At 52.0% G+C, this 20,773-nt stretch overlaps 2 protein-coding genes across 2 annotated transcripts; one reads left to right on the forward strand and one right to left on the reverse strand.

Moving 5' to 3' along the window:
- Positions 1-253: 253 nt before the first annotated feature.
- On the reverse strand, positions 254-4,144 carry GCG54_00008949 (L-2-hydroxyglutarate dehydrogenase; the record flags this gene model as incomplete). Its single annotated transcript, XM_045408904.1, has 4 exons — positions 254-1,378; positions 3,156-3,587; positions 3,637-3,923; positions 3,982-4,144. The coding sequence occupies 4 exons, from the start codon at positions 4,142-4,144 to the stop codon at positions 254-256; spliced, it is 2,007 nt and encodes a 668-aa protein (XP_045257820.1).
- An 11,063-nt stretch (positions 4,145-15,207) lies between these two features.
- GCG54_00008950 (Eukaryotic translation initiation factor 3 subunit G) lies at positions 15,208-19,625 on the forward strand (the record flags this gene model as incomplete). The annotated part of the gene is given in 4 exon segments (XM_045408905.1): positions 15,208-17,439; positions 17,457-17,560; positions 18,669-19,323; positions 19,401-19,625. 4 exon segments carry the CDS (start codon positions 15,208-15,210, stop codon positions 19,623-19,625), a joined length of 3,216 nt encoding a protein of 1,071 aa, XP_045257821.1.
- Between the last annotated feature and the right edge of the window lie 1,148 nt (positions 19,626-20,773).

Below are 20,773 nucleotides of genomic sequence, written 5' to 3' on the forward strand. Positions count from 1 at the left end.
ATTCTTTTCACGGAATAGGCGTTTGAGGAGTTGAAATGGAAGCTGTAGGGGAGAGCTGACAGCAGAAACGATTCCGTTTTGAAGTGTGTGGCATCATACGGTATCTGGTTATCACTACAACTTTGGGAGGAGTGTTTTGATGCATGTCTGCTAGCGTCACTGAGTATCTTGTATGTATAATATGCATCTTGGGGCTATACTGTTCTGATCTCGGTCGAGGCTGGGTTAAACACAGAATGAATGACAAAAGAGTTTATTCATACAGAATCTTATCCACCCGCTCCGCGATGGCCAAGCAACTTGTTAAGCCGGGAGATTCTATGCCGAGCAGATTCACCCAGCCCTCATATCCCTCTTCCTTTCTCACGACGAAGTCGTGAAACCCTGTGCCTTGCGCAACAGCGCCCAATTGTCCTAGCTTGGGTCGAATGCCGGCGTAGTCTGGCTCGAGACAACTTTCGTCGAGTTCCGGCAGGTACTTCTTGATGGCTTCAATGGCCAGGGGCAATCGTGAACCGTTGACCGCCAGTTCATTGGGTGAGTCTACCCATTCCACATCGGGTCCAAAGCGCACCCTCCCAGCAAGATCCAGCGTCAAATGCGTGCCCAAGCCACCAGCACCCGGCTCGGGCGCCGGATAGATTAGCCTACCGACCTTTGGCTTCGAGCGGGAGTACGAGAAGTAATTTCCCTTGGCATAGAATAAAGTCCGCCTTCTCTCAAGAGGCACAATCATGTTGTGAAGGTCGACGGATCCGAGACCTGCCGCGTTCACCAGCACTTCGGCCGTCACTAAGCTTTCCTCCCCCGTGGTCGAGTCCCGAACACGCACCTCCCACCCCTGGCTGCCCTTCTCACCCAGCGGCGTTACACCCGTCACGGCCGAGGTCAACGCAACTTCGCCGCCAGCATCCTCAAACAGCCCCACCAGGCCGACCATCAAGCTGTGCGAATCGACAATGCCCGTCGTTGGGCTGTCGAGAATGCCGGCTTCGCCGCGGACACCCGGCTCCAGGCGGCGCGCCTCTTCCTCGCCGACCCATCGTATGGGCACGTTGATCTCGTTTCTGCAAAAGTCATGCACGCGCTGCAGAGCCTCGCGCTGCGCGGGCGTTTGCGCGACGATCCACTTGCCGGTGTTGGCGTGTGCGACGCCACGCTCGCGGCAGAAGGCGTAGAGGAGCTCCTTGCCGCGGATACAGAGCTCCGTCTTGAGGGTACCGGCGCCGTAGTAGAGTCCGGCGTGGATGACTTCGCTGTTTCGTGAGGACGTTTCTGTGCCGACAGCGCCGTGGCGCTCGAGGACAACTGTGGATGTTCCCGGGCGTTGGGCGAGTGCCCGGGCTATTGCGAGACCTACCGCGCCACCCCCAACGACCTGTTTTGTCATCTCAGTTAGCCCGTGTCTTCTCGTTTTTGTTCTACTCTGCGATTAAGGGCCGTCGTGCGTGGCGTAATGCTACGTGCTATGGCGTGCGCCGGCGCAACGGAGCGGCCTCCGACGCGGATCCGGGAGTTACGGTGACAGTTCAAACTCACAATGTGGGTGAAGTCGGCTCTCACCGAAGCTGTGGTTGAGAAGCCTCGACGGGTCCGGCCCAAGCCATGGATGGATCTCGCACACAACGGCCTCAGCAACATGTTTAAGAATGGCGACTCCAGGTGGTTCTTTCGCAGAGCTTGGAACGCCTGAGCTGTCGAAGTGGGTAGAGATGTTAAAAAGTGCCGATGACGCCACCGGGGGCCTGCCGGGGTGTTTCCGGGGCGCCGGGTCCGCTCCAAGTGTTAGCAGGGGACACCCGATAGGCTCCCGGTGTCTCAACAAGCTGTGTACCGTATTAGTTCATTGGCTTCAATCAACGACAACGACATCAATCGTGGGCCTAATCTGATGAAGACCGGGGGAGAGCAGGCAGAACAGATTCTACAGCGCTGATCCGAGTTCAAGGCCACAGGACTTGAATCTGCTGCATTGTGAGAGAAGGAAGACGCTGAGAACCAGTCGCTCGCCGCGGACAAGCTGCATTTTCCCGAGGGAAACTGTACTGAATTCAATGTTTACTTATCTGAGGTCCTTCCGCTGAAAATCTCATGCATTGGGAGCTTCCCACCTTTTGCAATAAGAAGAGACATTCACCAGGTAAATTTGGCTGCTCTACTGTCACTCTTGAAAGCACTGAACACCTAGGGCGGCCCTATTCTACGACATGCTACAAGGCGACGCAGTTTCTCGAGCGCGCATCTCCTTATGCTGATCAATCGCATTTACCGAGCTTCTGCCCCAGGCATCTTGCGTATCCTGCTGAACGCACCTACGATGGACTGACTAATAAAGAGCACCCAAGGATTCCGACCGCTACTCTCTCGCGAAAACAGAATGTCAGAAACCCCGAGACGCAACAGTGCACACGGTCCCATTAGCTAGCACCTGAACGACTCCATCCATTGAACCACACTCAGGTCTCAATCAATCATGCCAAGTGGTTGAATGTGCCAACATGGCTGTTCTGCGACCAGCCAAGTTCAGCCTTCTCGCGTAATCACCACAGGACGTACCTCATAATATCACGCGCGAGATGACAGCCTAGAGCTTTATTATCATCGGGATAACACGAGAAGACGTGAATGTGTAATTATGATTGCTAAGCCGTGTTTCCGTGGAGTTGAAGCCGCCTGCCTGAAAAATATGGGTGACGACCTGTACCCTGGTTCGTACTTCCTTAACGCCGTTGCCATGTCGTCGCAATCGTGAGAAAAGAATATCGGGCTATTTGCGACACCAAACGCTCGATTTGTAAGCCATTTGAGTGCGCGGAAACATAACCTATACAAGGCGAGCTCCCCTGGTGAACATCATGTCGCACGCCATAGCCTAGCTACGACGTCTCTTTAGTCGCCGCGACCGCAGAAGGAACAGCGACGATGGACGGGGTGGTTCGTGCAGTGGTTTGATCCTCTTCGCCCGCTGAAGTAGCTCTCGTGAGATGAGATGAATGGGCGGGCTCGCTAGGGTTACCGTGAGCTGTGATGCCAGGGACCAAGTCCGTTAATTGTTTCTCTAAACACCTGTTAGCATGAATCACAACCGAAACGCGCACATGGGCAGGCTTGCCTAGGTCACGAATGCGATGACGCAGCATTTGATTCTCTCTAACCAGCATCTGAGTTTCTGCTTGGTAGAATGCGCTCTCGTCGCGGCCCCCAAGAAGAAAATGATCGCCACTGTCGCCGCTCATAGAGGTTGAACGCAATCTGGGGGAGGCGCCGCGACTCGGGGTTCTAGACCGGCGTTGGATGTCCGCTCTCGCCATGTCGAAAGAGCTCCGAGGGTGGTGAGGTACTCCAGGGGAACGAGAGAAGGAGCCGGAAGAGGGCAGAGGCGCGAATCCCGAAGGAGGTATGGCAGCGGCTGGCTGAGAGATAGGAGTGCCCTGATTGGATCTCTCGGAGGCAATCGCAGAGTCTTCGATGGCGGAAGAGCCTTGTCCTTGAGCGGCTTGGAGTTGCTGCAGTTGGAGTTGCTGTTGGCGAATCATGTGAAGCAGCCGGTTCTGTAATGACATTATCATTAGCTTCTTGGTGCGGCCCTGAAACAGAAGATCCAACTGGGAGGGGGCTTGAAAGCAGGACACTTACGACTTGGGCTTCTTGCTCTGCCTCAAGCTCCTGATGGAGCTCTCCCAAGCTAGGAGCACGGTTGTGATGGGGATCACCGGCGGCTACCATGAGAGGCGAGCTTGCCATAGGCTGAGGGCTGGCAGTGTTGACACCGCTGTTATGTTGGGTATGCTGGCCATCCGCGACCATTTCACCAGGACCGGGAACTGAAGGATCGTTCAGTTGCAGATTCATCAAAACAGTCGATCGTCGGCGGCCGGCGCCAGGAGATTGTCGGCTTCGCGAGAGCGAGCCGCTCGATGAGCCTGAGATACCATGTCAGGTGAGTTACAGAAGGCCATACTGAGGAGCGAACCAACTTACGTCTGGATGGTTCGTGTTGAAGACCCGCATTCATGGTGGCGGCAGCCTGCAACGATGTAGACAGGCGACGCGGGGAGCCAGTGGGAGACTCGCCTCGCGTTGGGGCGCCAGCAGGAGCCGGTACGGAAGGTGGCATTGGAGAATCGCCGTTGGATGAAGACATTCTGGATCGGTTAGGGAGAGATGGGGGCGATGAAGGAGGAAGAGAGTTCAAATCTGGGGACATGGCATTGATGACAGCGTTTTGTGGGAGCTCAGGAGACCCTCCGGGTGATGGGAGGAGGTTGGTCCTTGATTGTACTTTGTGTAGCAAAGGTGTCAAGCCAGCGAGAGACAAGAGCGAAATAGAAGGATCCAATGGAAGATCGAGAGATGGTCGGCAAGATGATTGCAGCTGCAGTAACAACAGGCGGAAAAGGTGGGGTTGAGGCTGCGTCAGAGGCGGGCGGCGATACTGGAGTAGGGTATGAGGTAATGCTACCTCAGGTGCCGTACCTTAGGTACGGATAGGTAGGGAGCTACCCCAATTGAGCCAATGGCAGGTGGCAGGGTACCTTAGGCAGGTAGGTAGGTGCCTGCCTCACTGTGCGTCAAGTATGTGCTGACAGGCGGTCCAATGCCTGCTCTGAGGAAATGGATGTTGGAGTCTGTCGGGTTGGGCGAACCAAAAGGACGAGTAAGAGAATAAGAGCACTTGTGAGGCATCAAATGGAATATCATACCTCCTTGAGGTGTAGAGACGACGGGCGTGCGGTGGCATGCCCGGTTAATAGAATGTCCTGCTGATGAGCAGTTTCTTGAAGTTTCTATTTCTGCACAGCAGCTGACACTAGATCAGTCCATCTCTCCCCGCCAGGCCACAGTGGGGGAGCTTCCACTCCACCCGTTACAGCACCTGGAGGTAAGTTACCTATCCGTACCTACCTTAGCTCACCGGGCACAGTGTGCCTTGTATATGCCTCAGGCACTTCATCCCAGCATTTCCAAAACGGTGGGTAGGGTTGGACGAAAAAAAGCAACGATTACGGTCAGTAATTCATCTGAACGCCTTTACTCCATGCCCAGTGCCGTCTAATATCAACCTGGTAATTCTTCATGTTAGCTTATGACACCAACGTCCAACCCTGTTGCTCAGCCCATGGCGTCTAGGTAGCCGTGATCAACGTTGACTGATAAAGCCAGCTTGATTTCGCAGCAGACCACCTGACTTCAGTCGTGAACGACAGTGGCGCACCCTTCGGAGTCGAGAAAACATCCAATAGGTTCAGTGTCCGGGAAGACCGTCCAGCCCTTGATCTGCTAGCTAGCCTTTGCGATGTCACGAACATTTGCTGGCGGCTTTCGCCTGCTGATATCGGGCATGCCAGAGGCCTGATAGCGAGCTCCTAGGTCTCTCGACAATTCGACGCTGCGTTGCTGGCCTACCCATAGCCATGGCTACAGCTCAACCTCGGTGTTTCCTTCCCGCGTCACTCTTGCCGCTTCTCCACCTGAGAAAGCACCCAAAAACAGATGCTTGTTTCGATGGCGGCCTGTCAGAAAGAACACTTGTGAAGCCTCTTTACCCGCTTCCCGATGCGTCTGCTTGCCCACATCCTTTCTAGCTGCTCCAGGTCTCAGGTGAAAACACCTTGCGCAAGCCACCGCTACATGTGCCCAACGGGGGCCCAAGCCTATCTGGAGATCCTCGTTGCTAGATTGTCCGTCACCGTCGCCGCCTCAAGCTAACACGACACGGCAAGGTGCCGATCACGCCGCCGTCGCCACCCATCCTCCACTACCGCCCTGGTTCCTGGAACACCAGCAGCCTCCTGTTCAGCGCCCAGCGACGGATTCATCGTGGCGTCTCCGCCCGTGAAGCCAGCCATCCGCTACGTCCATGCCAGAAGGACAAAAGGACGAAGTGGAACCACACCTGAAGAACCCCAAACATGGCTTCCGTGATTTGTTTACAGCCATAGCTGTCATTCACGGCCGAGACGAGTTGCAGAAGCCAGGAAAGATAAAGATAGTTGCGTGTACCGAGGTGATCCGGCTGACAACTGTGCGCTAACGTGCGCATTCGGCGAACTCGAGCACACAGAAGCTAATGCCACCCGCGGATCAGGCCGTTAAGCCGTGGAGTGGGCTGCGCCGTATCGTGTCCAACAGCAGGCCAATGTTGTCCGTCTCCGGACACTATCCTTAGTGGTGCTCGATAAAATTTCCCTCAGATCTGCCGGTCTCAGTTGTCAGATTGGAGATAGAAACCATAAGGCACGTAATCAATGTGATGTACCTGCAGATACATAATCATGTAATGCCAGCCTGTAGCCTCGTCAAGCTATCAACGACATCCCCAGGTCTTGTCTCAATTCCTAGGAATGCACTGGTGGACTTAATGTGAAGATGAGATTGGGGCTGAGGGCTGGTATGGTATGCAGCCGTTGCATTGGATAGTTAAAGACTTGACGGCCTTGCGTTTTCGCAAGCTGCTACTCGATGGAGCATGCTGCGTCTTCCGCAGTGGCGAGACCGATCTCACCATGACTGCAGGTTTGATCCCAAAGGATGGTGGCGATATGATTGTCACATCAAGTGGGTGACCCTGTGCGCGCGACCTGGCCTTCTTCGTCTGGCGAGTTGGATGAGGCATGTTGGTTCACGAGTAGCTCGCATGTGAGCTGGAGCTGCTGGCCAGTCCAACTGCGGTCCCGAAAGTTGAAGCCGCCAAAAGCCACACCACGCGGCAGGACGTAACGCCGGTACCAAGAAGCTGATGCCATGTTAAAGACGGCGCGGCGATCGGATGAGCCCGGGTTTTGATGTCTGCGCCAGCTCCGAACTAGCTCTGCGCGCGGGAATTCCAGAGTCCCTGTGTGCGTAACAGACCCAAAGAAGACCAACAAGAAGCCACTGTCTCTCTGTGTGTCTCCGAGTTGCGCCTTTCCGGGCGGCGATGGCCCTGCAAGCAGGGACCTGCCTAGTTGGAGGGACGCGAGGGGTTCCGGCTTGCTGGTGCCGTGGTGACCGGGCTCAGACCGGGTCGAGCCCCGAGAGCCAGTGGACAGCAGGGATAAACATGGAGGGCAAGAAAACGACGCTACTGCAGGAACAGCCTGACCCAAAGTAGACCATCAGGCCAGATCTGCCTTTGGCTGGAATACCACCCGGCCTGGATGTTGTTCGTGTGCGGTTCTCAAGCGGTGCCGAAGCCCCTGGAGGTCCAAGGACTCTGTGGCCCATGTTGGGATGTGACGACACCATCGGCCGAACGGTTGATTGGGGTCTTGACGACTCGAAAGGCTAGTCGGCAAATATACCTGGGCAAGTTAGGGTTAGGCGTAGGCGAGAGGACGGACGGGTGGTACGGATAGCGAAAAGTTCGTCGCCGACGTTATTGAGTAATTGCTAGTTGGGAATCTGGGATGGCGAAGGCTGACTGGGCGGCTGCCATACATCATTTCCCAGGCGGAAAATTGTTTCGACAACGGCGTTGGGCCGGGGAAGAACCTGACGGCCAGCCCTGGGAGCTTCACAGTAAAGATCAGGGACCCGTCCGGCAGTAGTGGCCGGGTTGGGGCCAGCAGCCTTGGTACCTACCTTACCTTTCCTCACCTTACCTTCCTTAAGGTACCTGGAAAGTATCAACAGGGTCGGTTCACTTAAGGCAGGGAAGGCATGATATGGGGGATTGCCCGAGCGAAAAGAGCCGCTCGGCGCCCGCCTTGAGAGCTTGGACACAGTAAACAAACACCACGCAGTTCCCAACGCCGTGGACAACTGTAAAAGGGGGATAATTTGCCCCTTTCTAAGTTGCTGTTGCGATTCCGCTGGCTTGCATTGTTGACGTTGTGGCCCGACGGCCGCGACCCCGCAAGAAAGGTTCGGAGATGCATTAGTCGTCCGAACAACACCAGGAAACACCTCTGCCGCGGGGTAGACGCCTGAGCGGGTTGCCTGGGAACGCCTGCTCTGTGCTTACTTTACAGAAAGAGCGAGCGCAATTGTTGGATGACAGCTGCATCGGCTGAGCGTGCTCAGCATCAGTCGTCCAGGAAGGTATGCAATGGAGACCCTTTGCGCACGATCCCGCGATCCCGTGTGAGGTATCTGTATCATGTATGTCGTAGGTGTTATCTGTACACTCTGCACCTAGATCACGGATTCGCATGCATTTCCTTTACAAGCTTCGCGCTGCCCATTTCCTGTAACCACGCTTCAGTGGTACGGCGCAAACGTGTCAGAGGATTCGGGTGGCTATATCACTGAGGTCGCCAGGCTGCAATTTGCAGGCGTCTATATCGTCCAAGTGGCGGCAGTGGCTGTTGATAAGTGTTTCGTCAAGTGTCTAGAGGAAGACGCTATCCCTTTAGGGGCGGAAAATGGCTCAACTGTACTCTTTTTCGTGACTTTTGACCACTTGCAGGGGGTTAGAGTGATTATGGAACTTTTTAAAACTCTCGTAATAATCAGCCACAAATTAGCTAATAAAAAAAAAGCGATATTCTTATACAGATTAATATAGTGATTATTTTTCTAGTCTTTTTTTTTGTTTACTAATTATAGTTGAATTTTTAATTAACTATAGAGGTAAAAAGGAAGCATTTTGCAACTTAGGTTATGATCTCTTTAATTAATAATACTAGTCTTTTTCGCCCTACTTAATAACTTTCTAGCTAATTAGACGTATTAGATTCTAGCTAGTACGTTAATCAGTTATAATAAGCTCTTCTTTACAACTTAACCTTAGCTACTTTAGCCCTCTTCCTCTACCTACCTTAAATGATACCCTCCTCAACCTACCTCCTCTACTAATCTATAATAATAATAATAGGGCCTTTAATAACAAACTAAACCTTATAGAGGAGGCTAAAGATAATAAAGATAATAGTGAGCGCTTTTTTTTAATGTTTCTATTATTTCTATAGCTAATTTTTGCCTAGAATAGGATTTTTTATAGTTAACCCCTATATCACAGCCTCTATTATAGCTAGCCTCACAGCTAGCCTTACAGCCCCCCCTAAGGTTAGTACTATCGCATAAGAATAACTTTAGCCTCAAGCTAATACTATAGTAGCTACTAAAAGTGTAGCTTAATAGTAGCATACTAGAGGCGTATTATTACCCCTCTTTTTATAAACTTCACCCTACTAACTATACTGCAACCCCTATACACCTTAATAGCAAGTTAGCCCTCAATATTTTCTTATACTTTATACTTACTAACCTTATTACTAACTAAGCTAAGTAGACTAATTAGTAGTTTCTTCTACGTTAAGTTAGCACTAATAGCCTTCACTAAAGCCCTAAAAGGAAGGCGTTATGCTTTAATAAGGCGTTTATTACTAGCCTTACTGAGGTTTATATCTTTCTTACCTACCTTATCTACTTATTAATATACCTTACTACTTAGTGGGATTACTATTAGTCTACTACGCTATAGAGGCTTCACTACGATCTCACTAACTATATCTTAAGGGACTGTTTTATCAGTCTTTACTACAATTTTCGCCTATAGGACCCTAATATACCTAAGCCCCCTATAGGGATCTAGAATAAGATTTAGCTATAGTTAGACTAGATCTAAGAGGTATCTCTCTCACTCTAAAACCCTAGCTCTATTATTATTATTAATAAGTATATAATACACTTTTAGGGACGCTCTCATAATATCGTTAAGATACTAAAAAAGCTTATTAAAGTTAGGTTTAAGCTATAAGTAGCTACTTAGTAGGGCTACTTCCTAGCTTAGATCCCCTATACGCGTACTAACCCCTTATTAACTTCTAAGATCATTACTACTAAAAAAGGACCCCTCAGTATTAACATCCTACCTCTACAGCCCCTACTAGTTTAAGCTGCAGTAGAGGTAATATAAGGTTTTACACGCTTTACTAATAAGTTAATACCTAAGAAGCTCTACATACCTAAGCAGTTAGCGCCTACCTAAGCTATCGTTATTACTCTTATATAGCGCCTACCTACCCCTACCTATCCCTAACTAGAGAGGGCTACTACCTATTACTATATTTTTACTAATAACTTATTTACTACTATTAACCTCATTTAACACCTATATTAACTACAGCTACCTATAGCTACCACTAGCACTACCTAGCTAAACTTTAGCGTTATTAAGCTACTTAAGCAGTTATAAGCTAGTAATAAAAAGAGCAACTTTATGCTATAGGGCTAGCTTTTTACCTACCTAACGCTAGATAGCTTTACCTACTAGTTTGTATTTAAAGATAATGCAGTTATACTTCTAATTAGTAGTATATTTAACAGTAGGGAGATCACTACTCTATAGGTATATAAACAACCTAACGCTATATTAACTTCAGTAAGAACAGCATATATCCCCTTTAAGATCCCTCCCACACCTATTAACGTAGAGGACTCTTAGAGTTTATAATCCTCTAAGAAGGGTTATAAGCTAGCTATAATACCTTATTAGCGCCTACTTATACCTAATATTATTAATAACTATAACTATAGTATAAATAGCGTTAATATTAGCGACTAATATAGGGCTAACTGTAGTAGCGTTAGTGAATAATGCTGCTATTATAATAGCTGGCAGCCTATAGCTTTTAATTACTTATTAGGTACGTTAGGGGTCTATAGGGCATTTTTAGCGCTATATTTGCTAACTTTTTTATGCTATAGGGGTTATACTTATTAATATGTACCTACTCTATAAGGCTTTAAACCTTATATATAATAAGCCTTCTGTAGCCTTCTAATAAGAGCTCTATAAATAGTTAATAGCAAAATTTAGGCTTATAGCTATTAGAGAGCGTTACTCTGTACCTATTTAGGATATAGAGGCCCCCCCTCATAAACTTAGATGACGTTAGAAGGAATAGCGCTACTACGCCTATATGAAGCGTTTTAGAAGGACTATACTAGGGTAAGTAGATAGAAACAGTGGCTGGGAATAGCGCTATATGCGCTAGGGCTGCGTTAAGTGCGATATGCTTTTCTGCTGTACTAGCAACTGCTAGGCAAAATAGTATAGTGAAAACGCCTAGATAGCAACACTATAGGCTGGATTTTTTAGGTGGTAGAAGGGTGTGGTAACCCCTGTTGGTAATATACCTCGCGTAGAGTTAATTATTAATCGAATTACGCAATTGGTTAACTACCCCTGGAGGTACAAATAATCCCTGGCTGAGCCATTTTCCGCCCCTAAAGGGATAAGTAATCCCGAGAGAGAAGAAAGGCTAGGAGGTTTCTAGGCGCCGATATATTGGACCATGTTGAATTGACACATGTGGAAGACGGGGAAGGCTGCCTGACGAACAATCGGATTGAGTGGCCAGGGGGTCGAGATTCAAGGCGGAGTCGCAAGATCTTCAAATCTTGCAACCAGAGAAAGCGATGCCAAGGGAATCTGGACCTCCAAATCAAAGGGGCTTCTGTGTTTGTTTCGCGCAGCTTGGGGGAGCAAAGCCGGCTACGGATATCTTCCATTACCTTACCTCATGATCAAGGGGCCAAACCGTGGGGCAGGCAGCGCACATCTTCATTAATTCGCGGCCACGGCAGGTTCCCTGGTTTGCACCACCTCACACCTCACTTTACTTGCACCCTGCCGCCGGCCGGTGGCTACCAACGAATACCGCCAAACTCAACCGCGGAGGCAAGCTCTGGAAACGTTCCAGGCCACTGTTTCGAAAGCTCGGAGAAAATGGTCATACCATCACACGACAGACACCAAAACGCCAAAGCTCCCACGCTACGAAGCTAGTAGAGCGCACGAGGGCCCCATGGTGGTTCTAGACGAATTGTGAAGGAAGCGCGGGAGGAGCGCATCCGCATTGCTGTGCGTGCGTGCGTCGTCGTCGTACATATCTTAGGTAGGTAGTGTAAGCGTCGTGAATGGCAGAGGCTGTGCCTGTCCGAGCCAAGGTGCGATCGATGGTCGGTACGGATACCTAGGTAATTCAGGCGAGGTATTGGGTGACAGATACCAGCTGAATGATGAATCCGCAATGGTAGTGTCTCGTTGCTTTCTCTCCTGTGAAAATTCTTCTGTAGCATGCCTTTCTTTTCCGACGCGGTTTCTTCTCTCTCCTCGGACTGAGCCTGGGGCCCATCTCATATATTTGCTTTTTGCACCCTCCTCTTTTCCAACATACAAGGCGCTTACATAGATACCTAGTACTTTTTCTAGCTCATATGCGCCGGAGTGGGGGAGAGGGGTNCGCTTACATAGATACCTAGTACTTTTTCTAGCTCATATGCGCCGGAGTGGGGGAGAGGGGTGTGACACTGAGCTTCTTACCGTTCCAGGGCAGCAGCTTCCGTGCTGTTGGTGGAAGAGGGGAGTACATGTTAACCTGCACTACTCTGTGCCGAGCTGCGAGAGATGTCGCTGTGGAGGTCCGATCTATGCCACTTTTAGAATGGGACGTCGTTGCTCTGCCCCCCTGCAGACTCGACGTGTCCGCCCCGTCGGATTTTACACGTCGGGGATTCGCTGGAGACAGCAAGGGGCCGTTGGCGCGTTTCTTTCTCACACTTTCAAAACATCCCCGGACGATGAACGACATAGGGAAAGGCCGTCCAAGTTCAATCCATCCAGAGTCCTAGACAACAGTCCTTCTGTTGCTAAGATAGATTAATCGCCTTTTACACCATACGTAAGCTGGACGATATGTACTTTTCACAAAAAAAAAAAAAAAAAAAAAAAAAAAAAAAAAAAAAAAAAACCCGCACCCATNAAATTTTTTTTTTTCAAAAAAAAAAAAAAAAAAAAAAAAAAAGAAAGAAAGAAAAAAACCTGCATCCATGATCCAACCCGCAAAGGACACGAACAGCAACCGCCGGCGTCGTATTGGGTCATTTCGTATCGTGTGTCAACGGCCAAACCGACAGGCCTCATTTCTGGTATTTCCTTTCTCTGTCGTCCACCCATGTCGGGATTGTGCGTCGGTCGCTCTTTTGGGGAGACGCTTCATTTGCCATTTGCCAAAGTTTGGTAGCAGAGGCCAGGAACATAGAAACACAGGCAGGGGCCAGACGATCCGGGTGATGGATCTTTGGACCTCCAGGGCTTAAACGATTCGGAGGGGGCTCGCTAAGGATGTGATTGATGGGCGACGGGCAATTGGAGGGAACGGGGACTCGTCGCTGCGTTCGGGGAAGAGCTTCCTGCGCTTCCTGTGTGGTTGGTCCTGGACTTTGACCGGGAGACTGGAGACTGGAGACTGGACATCATCAAAGATCAGAGTGACCCTCTTGCAATCTAGTTTTTCGTCGCCGTGTCAATTTTTTGTTCTACGGCGGTGATTTGGTGTCCCACTACCCCGTCGTCGAGTCGAGATCCCTAAGGACCCTGTCCGAGAGTACCGACATGACGACGATGGATGGGGGTGTGTGTGGCGCGCTGGTTCGAACTTGGCCATCCCGTCCAAAGCATCGCTTGCCGAGGCTGCATCTGCAGAGTTTATTTTGTGCGGGAAGCTTTTGTGTTTGCTGCCTTGTCTATGTTTTGGTCTGATTTTTTTATGCCTTCCATCCGTTCCAGGTTGCCGGCTGTGTCCCGTGGTTGCGGCCGCCGGCATAGTGCTTGTTGAGAAGTATAGGTAGTTTGTGTATTTGGGTTCGCTGCAGTAGGCGGGATGGGATGGGATGGGATGGCACATGAACAGTACCCATACTCTTCGACTGCAAAATATCTGCATCACAAGCTCACCTGCTAATTAGAAGGACGGATACTGGGCACTGTTTTTCAAGGTGGTGACAACAAATCCGGAAAGCGAGAGGACTCAAGCAAGGGGGCGTGTAGGCGGACAGGGCAAGGCTACTTTACCGAAGCAGAGAGGTATGGGTGAGATAACCAGGTGCCAGGATGTAAGATGCAAGGCGTCCAGCGTTGTACAGATACCACAGACTCAAGAGCCGATGGCAATGGCAATGGAAGCGACCTCGGACTAAAAGCAGGTGCAAGGAACAGGGTCCTGCGCTTCAGCCTGGACGACGGACGCGCTCTCTTCTCGGCGTCTCTGTCTCCTCTCTCGTCATCAGAGGGCGCCAAAGCGGACGAGCGACAATCCATAATCATAGTAATAATAATAATAACGATCACGGTCCTTGTCCTTGGTAGGTGTGCCTGCCTACCTACCTAAGGTAAGGTAAGGTCAGGTCGTACCTAGTAAGGTACGGTAGGTGCACCGTCCTCCATAGCCTACTTACCCTAGGTGGGTTCCTAAGGTACCTAGCTGGAAGTAAAGTAAGGTAGGTTGGCTCACGTTCACGCCGCACCGCCCCGCACCGCACCCGCACACCTCGTCCAAATGGAAGGCGGCGGCGGCGGCTTAGGTTGCCGTCAGGTACCCGCGCCTCTCTGCTGCCAGCTCCAATCCGACTTGAGTAGGAACCTACCTTACCTTGCCTAGGTAGGTGCCTTGGGCGGGCAATCCACCAATCTCAATGTACCTTATGAAAGGTAGTGTAGGCATGGAAGGTACCCTAAGGCATGTACCTCCCCACGTACCTTCCATCCTTACCTTCGCTCACGCTGGCCCCCATTTCCAGGATGGCTCTTGCTTTGGCTCGGTTTTTATTATTATTATTATGAATATCCCCGAATGCCCTCCCCGTCCATCCTACTCTTCCTTGGAGGTTTGTCGTCCTGCTGTCTCGTTTATCCTCTTCTCTTCCCTCTGCAACTGCGTCCGGCTTTTGCAGTGGTACGTCAGGCGGGCCCTCACTTGATCAACCTTACCTTGTCGTGAATAATACTACTCATCGAGCTCGGTACCTTTCTCATTCTCATTCTCATCAATCACCCGTTGCCGGCTCAGTCACACCCACACACCTACACGAGACACACCTAGCCAACCAGCTTCATGCCAGCCACCGCGACGCAACCAAGTCTTCACCCTCAAAAACTTGTTCGACTCGCCCACAACGTCCCTCTCATCACACGTCAATAGTTCCCAAACTTACTCCGTCAGTTTGCTTGCTGGGATACAGAGAGCTTGGTTCCACGATCCACCACCACCACACCACCCTGGCCACATTCGATTGTTTCTTATGCCTACCATCTCAACTTACATTACCGAATCCACCCACTGCTGCTTGTTATGCCAAAGCGCACCGCCGTCCCTCTCTGTCTAATACTCACGTCACCGCCCGCCTTCTTCCGATTGGAAACCCCGAATCACTTTGGTCCTCTCCTTTCCTTGAACCTTCACACCACTTCAACGTCTGGCTGGAACAAACCACCTAGCCATGGCCGACGTTGAGCCTAGCAGCCCCAGCGCTGCCACTTTTGCCGAGACCCTCCAGTACCGCGCCACCCAGTCACGCCGCTCTCGACCTCCAGATATCGATTCTGCCCCCGCCGAACAGCAGAACCGCGTTCCTCTGCGCTCAGAAAATAGGCTCAGCAGACGGGATTCGCGCCTGGGGCTTCGAAGCATATTTGGGAGGAATAAGAATGTCCGCGAGATCGACAGCTCGACATCCTACTTCGATACTGGAAGACCAAGTAGTATCCGAGCTTCTCTGGCCGAGATTAGCCACTGGCCTTACATGAGATCCGAAATCACACTCTCTGGCGCCGCCTCACGACCAACCTCAGTGGCTACCAACGCGCCTTTTACCGATTCCTCCATCCAAAGAAGACCGACCACCACCGAGCGATCTAGGTCACAGACACCATCCGGCAGATCCTCTCGTGGCAACCTCGCGACCTGGGACCCCCCACCACTCTTTCAAGCATACCCCCAAGCGATCAAGCACGCGCAGCTTCCCGCCTGCACCACGTCGGCCGACGTTATACTGCGCTTCAATGACAGGAAGGGTAGCATCAGCCTGCGCGATGACCTGACCCAGCTGAACCTCGCCTCCGACCTCGGCGACGACCAGCCTGACGAAAAGGCGAGAAAGAAGCACCTGAGAACAATTTCCACCACCAGACTGGAGTGGACATCCAAAATATACGTCCTCTGCACATCTGGCTACCTGTTGCAGTATGCTGGTGACGGCAACTTCGACCGTCTGCCTGAAAAGATGCTGCATCTGGGTAAGGATTCTGCTGCCTTCGTCAGCGATGCCATTCCCGGACGCCATTGGGTTCTCCAGGTTTCCTCAGCAATGGAAGCCAACGGCATGTCTTCTGCCGATTCGCGATCACTCCTGTCCCGACTTCCCTTCCGCGCCGCCGACAAGAGACACGCTGCCAATTTCCTGATGGTTTTCGAGAGCGCGGAGGAAATGGATTCCTGGATCACGGTCCTGCGCCGGGAGATCGAGGCGCTTGGCGGCAAGAAGAATCTTTCTGAGACTGGCAAGCCCAAAGCTGATGACAACGTTGTACAGCTGAAGGCGCAGCCTAGTCAGCGGACGTTGATTGTCCGCGACCCGGATAGGTTCTCGCGAGTCCTCCCTCCGGATTTCAGCCTTCACCTGGAGCAGGCCAGGCTGCACGACTCCGAACGCCATTCTTCCATCGACGCTGACATGACTCGCGAACCCTCCATTGATGACATTTCTACCACCAATAGTGTCATGTCCCACGACGACCGGGCGTTGGAGAGCCTGAGGGATAGCACCAACCGTCTCTCTTACATCTCATCTGGCCAACGCACATTCATGACATCGGCTGGCTCTTCGCCTGCGTGCTCCCCCGTTCGCGATAGCTTTGCGAGCAGCTACCTCGAGGATCTCCCCCCTCCGTGTCACGAGGTGCCTACGGTCCGGCCGAGGCCCAACGCCGCGGCAATCCTTGATCGCAGACAGTCACTGCAGACATCGGGCTACCTTGAGCTGAGAAGCTCACCCATGTCGCGCCCTCAATCCACTTTATACAGTGAACATGAGCTTGCACAAGTTGCTGCAAACTTCAGCGTGCCCATCAGTAGGCGCTACAGCGCCATGAAGTCACCCACAGCGAGCCCTGAGCAAGGCAGAAACCGGGACTCTTTTTCGAGCTCAAGAAGCGTGCGCAAGCCGCCTCCCACTGCTCTTGCCATGGCTCGCCCCCTTTCCATGGTGGCTGATCAACCCTCCCCAGTGCAAGGCCTCACCGACTCGCTTGGCCAGCAACAGGTTGCCCAAGCCCAGCAGGGCGACAGCTTAGCCGCCTACCCCCCGAGACAAACGAGTCTCAGCCCCAGAGAGCAGGCTGCTACAGTGACAGTCCGTACCAGCCCGCGAAAGTACGCGAGCTCCCCTTCGCTGAACAAGCCGGAGGAGGCATCCCTCTCACCAGAGCTTAGAACCTTCATCCTGCCTTCGAGGACTCCTCCGTCGCCTTCGGCCAACGAGGTCGAGGAGTCACCCGTTGCCCATTCATCCATGGGTGAGTTTGGACAACTCCACTCACCCAAAGCCTGCCACAAAACCCCCAGAAGACCGAGTACTTTCTTCGACGCTTCTTCCCCGCTCTCCACCATTAGCGCCAGCCCGGAGCAAGAGAGGACAGTTGCTCCCATGTTGGTATCCCCAAAGACCGCCTCGGTATCACCAACGTCAAGGTCGTCACCCCGAGTACCCAGTACTCCGCCAACACTGTCAACCAGGCATCTCCGAGCCGACTCAAGGTCTCTCGGCAGACGAAGCATGCCGCAGCTCGTCGAGGGTCCCCCACCCGCACCCCCACCAAGCTGCGCGCTGCCTCCAATCCCTCAGAAGGCGCGCGAGAACGCTTGACTTGTCATTCACTCGTTCGATTCATGAACCACCATTTGCTTTCCCATTCTGTCTCTTGGCCACGGCCCATAGAACTGCCTAAGGCGGGCGACACGGGTGTTTCGTTTCATATGTCATTTTATTTTTGTCATTTTCAACGTTTTGGGACCTTGTTTGCGTCATACCCCTTCAGCTGCGCAAAACGGCGTTTACGGATAGAAAGAAGGGGCCAACTCCATGATTCACCATCTGGACGGCATTGGGACCGTTTCGGCGGTGGCGGGCATACATCATGGCTGGGTTTTGGATGACACAGAAGGCGACGTAGATATACTTCGGATAGCACCTGTTGACGTAGTGTATGACTTGCATTTTTGTATTAGTAGTGCACGGGCTAAGCATCATCCCCTCGAGACGACCTCGGGGAAGGCTAGAAGCATTCAATAAGAAAATTTTGGATGGCCAGCGTCTTGTGGTGCACAACATTGGTGTTTCGCGGAGTCATCTCAGACTGACTCACATCTGGATTGACACGCAAAGGTCGGATTAGACTTTGATGGGAAACTACAGGAAGGTCCCGTACAAAACGGTCCACATTCCACCGTGTTGGCCCTGTTGCCACAGTAATGAAAACGGAGTTGGTAAAGAACGGTCAGGGAGACCCGAAACGGTATAGCGAGCTTGCCCCACACTAAAGCTCGGAGGCGCACCACGAAAATCACAAAATTCATCACCTCAAGAACCCCACCAAGAAATCGGACATCGCGACAATCCGCTTCGTCGACGCTGACAATCCTCGAACCCACGATTTGATCGAGCCAGAATCCGTGATCACCTTCCCGACGACTTTGAGATAGGACAGCAATCAAAGAAAGAGATCCAATATGGCTACCCCCAAGACCAAGTCAGTCATTTCCCCAAGAACCCCCTGCCCCCCCTCTCTGGAAATAGCGTTGGGAAAAGTAGTTGTGTGCAGAGGAAGAGCGTCCAGGGGGAAGCCTTCATGTGAGATGGGTATACAGAAATGCTGATTTTCCCCCCTCTTTCCCTTTGTCCAGGCACGACTGGGCCGACGACGAAGATGTCGACGAGACCACCACCGACCTCCCCGCGCCCCAGACCATCAGCAACAAGGACGGCACCAAGACCATCATCACCTTCCGTTACAACGACCAGGGCCAGAAGGTGAAGACGACTCGCCGCATCCGCTACACCACGCACACCGAAAAAGTGAACCCGCGCGTCGCCGAGCGCAAGACATGGTCCAAGTTCGGCCTCAGCGCGAAGGATCCCGCCGGTCCCGCCCCCGACACGACCTCCGTCGGTGAGAACATCATCTTCCGGCCTAGCACGAACTGGCGCAAAGATGAGAAGGAGCAGGGCGAGGACCCCAACGCCCAGGCCATGAAGGACAAGCTCAAGGACAAGAAGGTCAAGTGCCGTATTTGCAACGGCGAGCATTTCACAGCCCGCTGCCCTTACAAGGACACCATGGCCCCGATCGGCACCGAGACTGGCACGGCCGACGTTGCCGCCGGCATGGGAGACGAGGCGGGAGCTGCTGCTGCTGCTGCTGGAGGCCCGGGGGCCAAGAAGGGAAGCTATGTCCCGCCTGCACTCAGAGCTGGCGCCGCTGGTGCTGCTGCCGGAGACAGGATGAGCGGCAGCAAGTACGGCGAGCGAGACGACCTGGCTACCCTGCGTGTTACCAACGTGAGTCATCTCCATTGGGCTTTATCCCTCACAGGTGTTGTCGTTCGTACGTGAGTTACTAATTGTGAATTGCACAGGTTTCGGAGCTGGCGGAGGAGCAGGAGCTGCGCGACATGTTCGAGCGATTCGGTCGGGTCACTCGTGTGTTCTTGGCCAAGGACAGAGAGACGGGCCTGGCCAAGGGTTTCGCATTCATCAGCTTCGCAGACCGGAGCGATGCCGTCAAGGCCTGCGCCAAGATGGACGGTTTCGGTTTTAAGCACTTGATTCTCAGAGTCGAGTTCGCCAAGAAGGCGAACTAAGCGCGAGCAGAAGAGGGAGTTGCAATGTGGTTGAAGAGGGAACGGTGTGGAGCGGTAACGACGGTTTTTTTGATGCTACTACTGGAGATACGGCTACGGCATCGGTATTAAAATTGGCATCCTGGGGTTTGGTAGTTCATCCTTTTTCTCTCTCTCGGAAATGCAAAGTCATGATCTCATGGAAATAGGTAGCCCGTCGCGGCGGTGTGTTGGGCTTCACGCGTAGGCCGTTGGTCTTGTTGGGCTAGATGGCGCGCTGGCTCTGTTTGTACTAGGACCTCAGCGACGAAGAAGACAAGATCCTAGTTTACGGCATCCGCAGATTTTTCACACAGTCGACACGGCATGAACAGTCTCTTATTTGAAAGGCATGCCATTATATTCAAATTCGGAAAAAAAATCGCAAAGTAGGTATCTCTGATGGAGGGACGTCCAGACCGCGCCGAATCATCCTCTCCCTCTTTCCGCCCCCCTTTTCTCCAGAAACCTAGAGCAAGAACAGTTAAGGGACAATTACAAAGGAAAGGTCGAAAAATAACATGAACAAGCAGAGAAAGATGGAAAACTTCGACAAGACGCCGAGTGAGAAGACCCAAACGTGACCGCCGGTCCCCCCCATTTTACGTGCCCAAGTGATTCTGGTGTGTTTATTACAAGGAGAGTCCGTCTGTATGTTGGCTCCGTCATCATTATCTCGTCCAAGGCCGTAAAATGTTGCTGCCGAGAGCAAGCAGTACTAAAAGTGGCAAAGAGCGGGGGGGAAAAAAAGGCGAGGAGAATAAGGAAAATGCGTTGATGGTGTGTGTAGTGAAGCGAATGTGAGTGCCCCGAGGGCGGGAAAGCGAATGTGTTGTTCATGAGCGAAGATTGCGATGCTTACGAGTGTCGTACTTGTTTTTCCCCCTCGTCAAGGGCTTTTTCTTCTTTTGTTGATTGTGTCGTCCTTGCGGTCGGTACTTGTCGATGATGTGTCGTCATTGTTTTGTCGTGTTGCTGCCGATGTGTTGGGCCGGAGGGAATGGCGCGTTCCTGCGCGGTTGCGCATGAAGCTGAGAGTCCCGTCGCAGAGTGAGGTCCTGAAGGCGGGGTGAACGTGTGTGTTTGACTTGGAGGGAAACATGGACGCGAGACAAGGAAGCGAGACGGAG

This window comes from Colletotrichum gloeosporioides (genome assembly GCF_011800055.1).
Source record: "Colletotrichum gloeosporioides strain Lc1 chromosome Unknown consensus_92, whole genome shotgun sequence".
NCBI classification, from domain to species: domain Eukaryota; kingdom Fungi; phylum Ascomycota; class Sordariomycetes; order Glomerellales; family Glomerellaceae; genus Colletotrichum; species Colletotrichum gloeosporioides.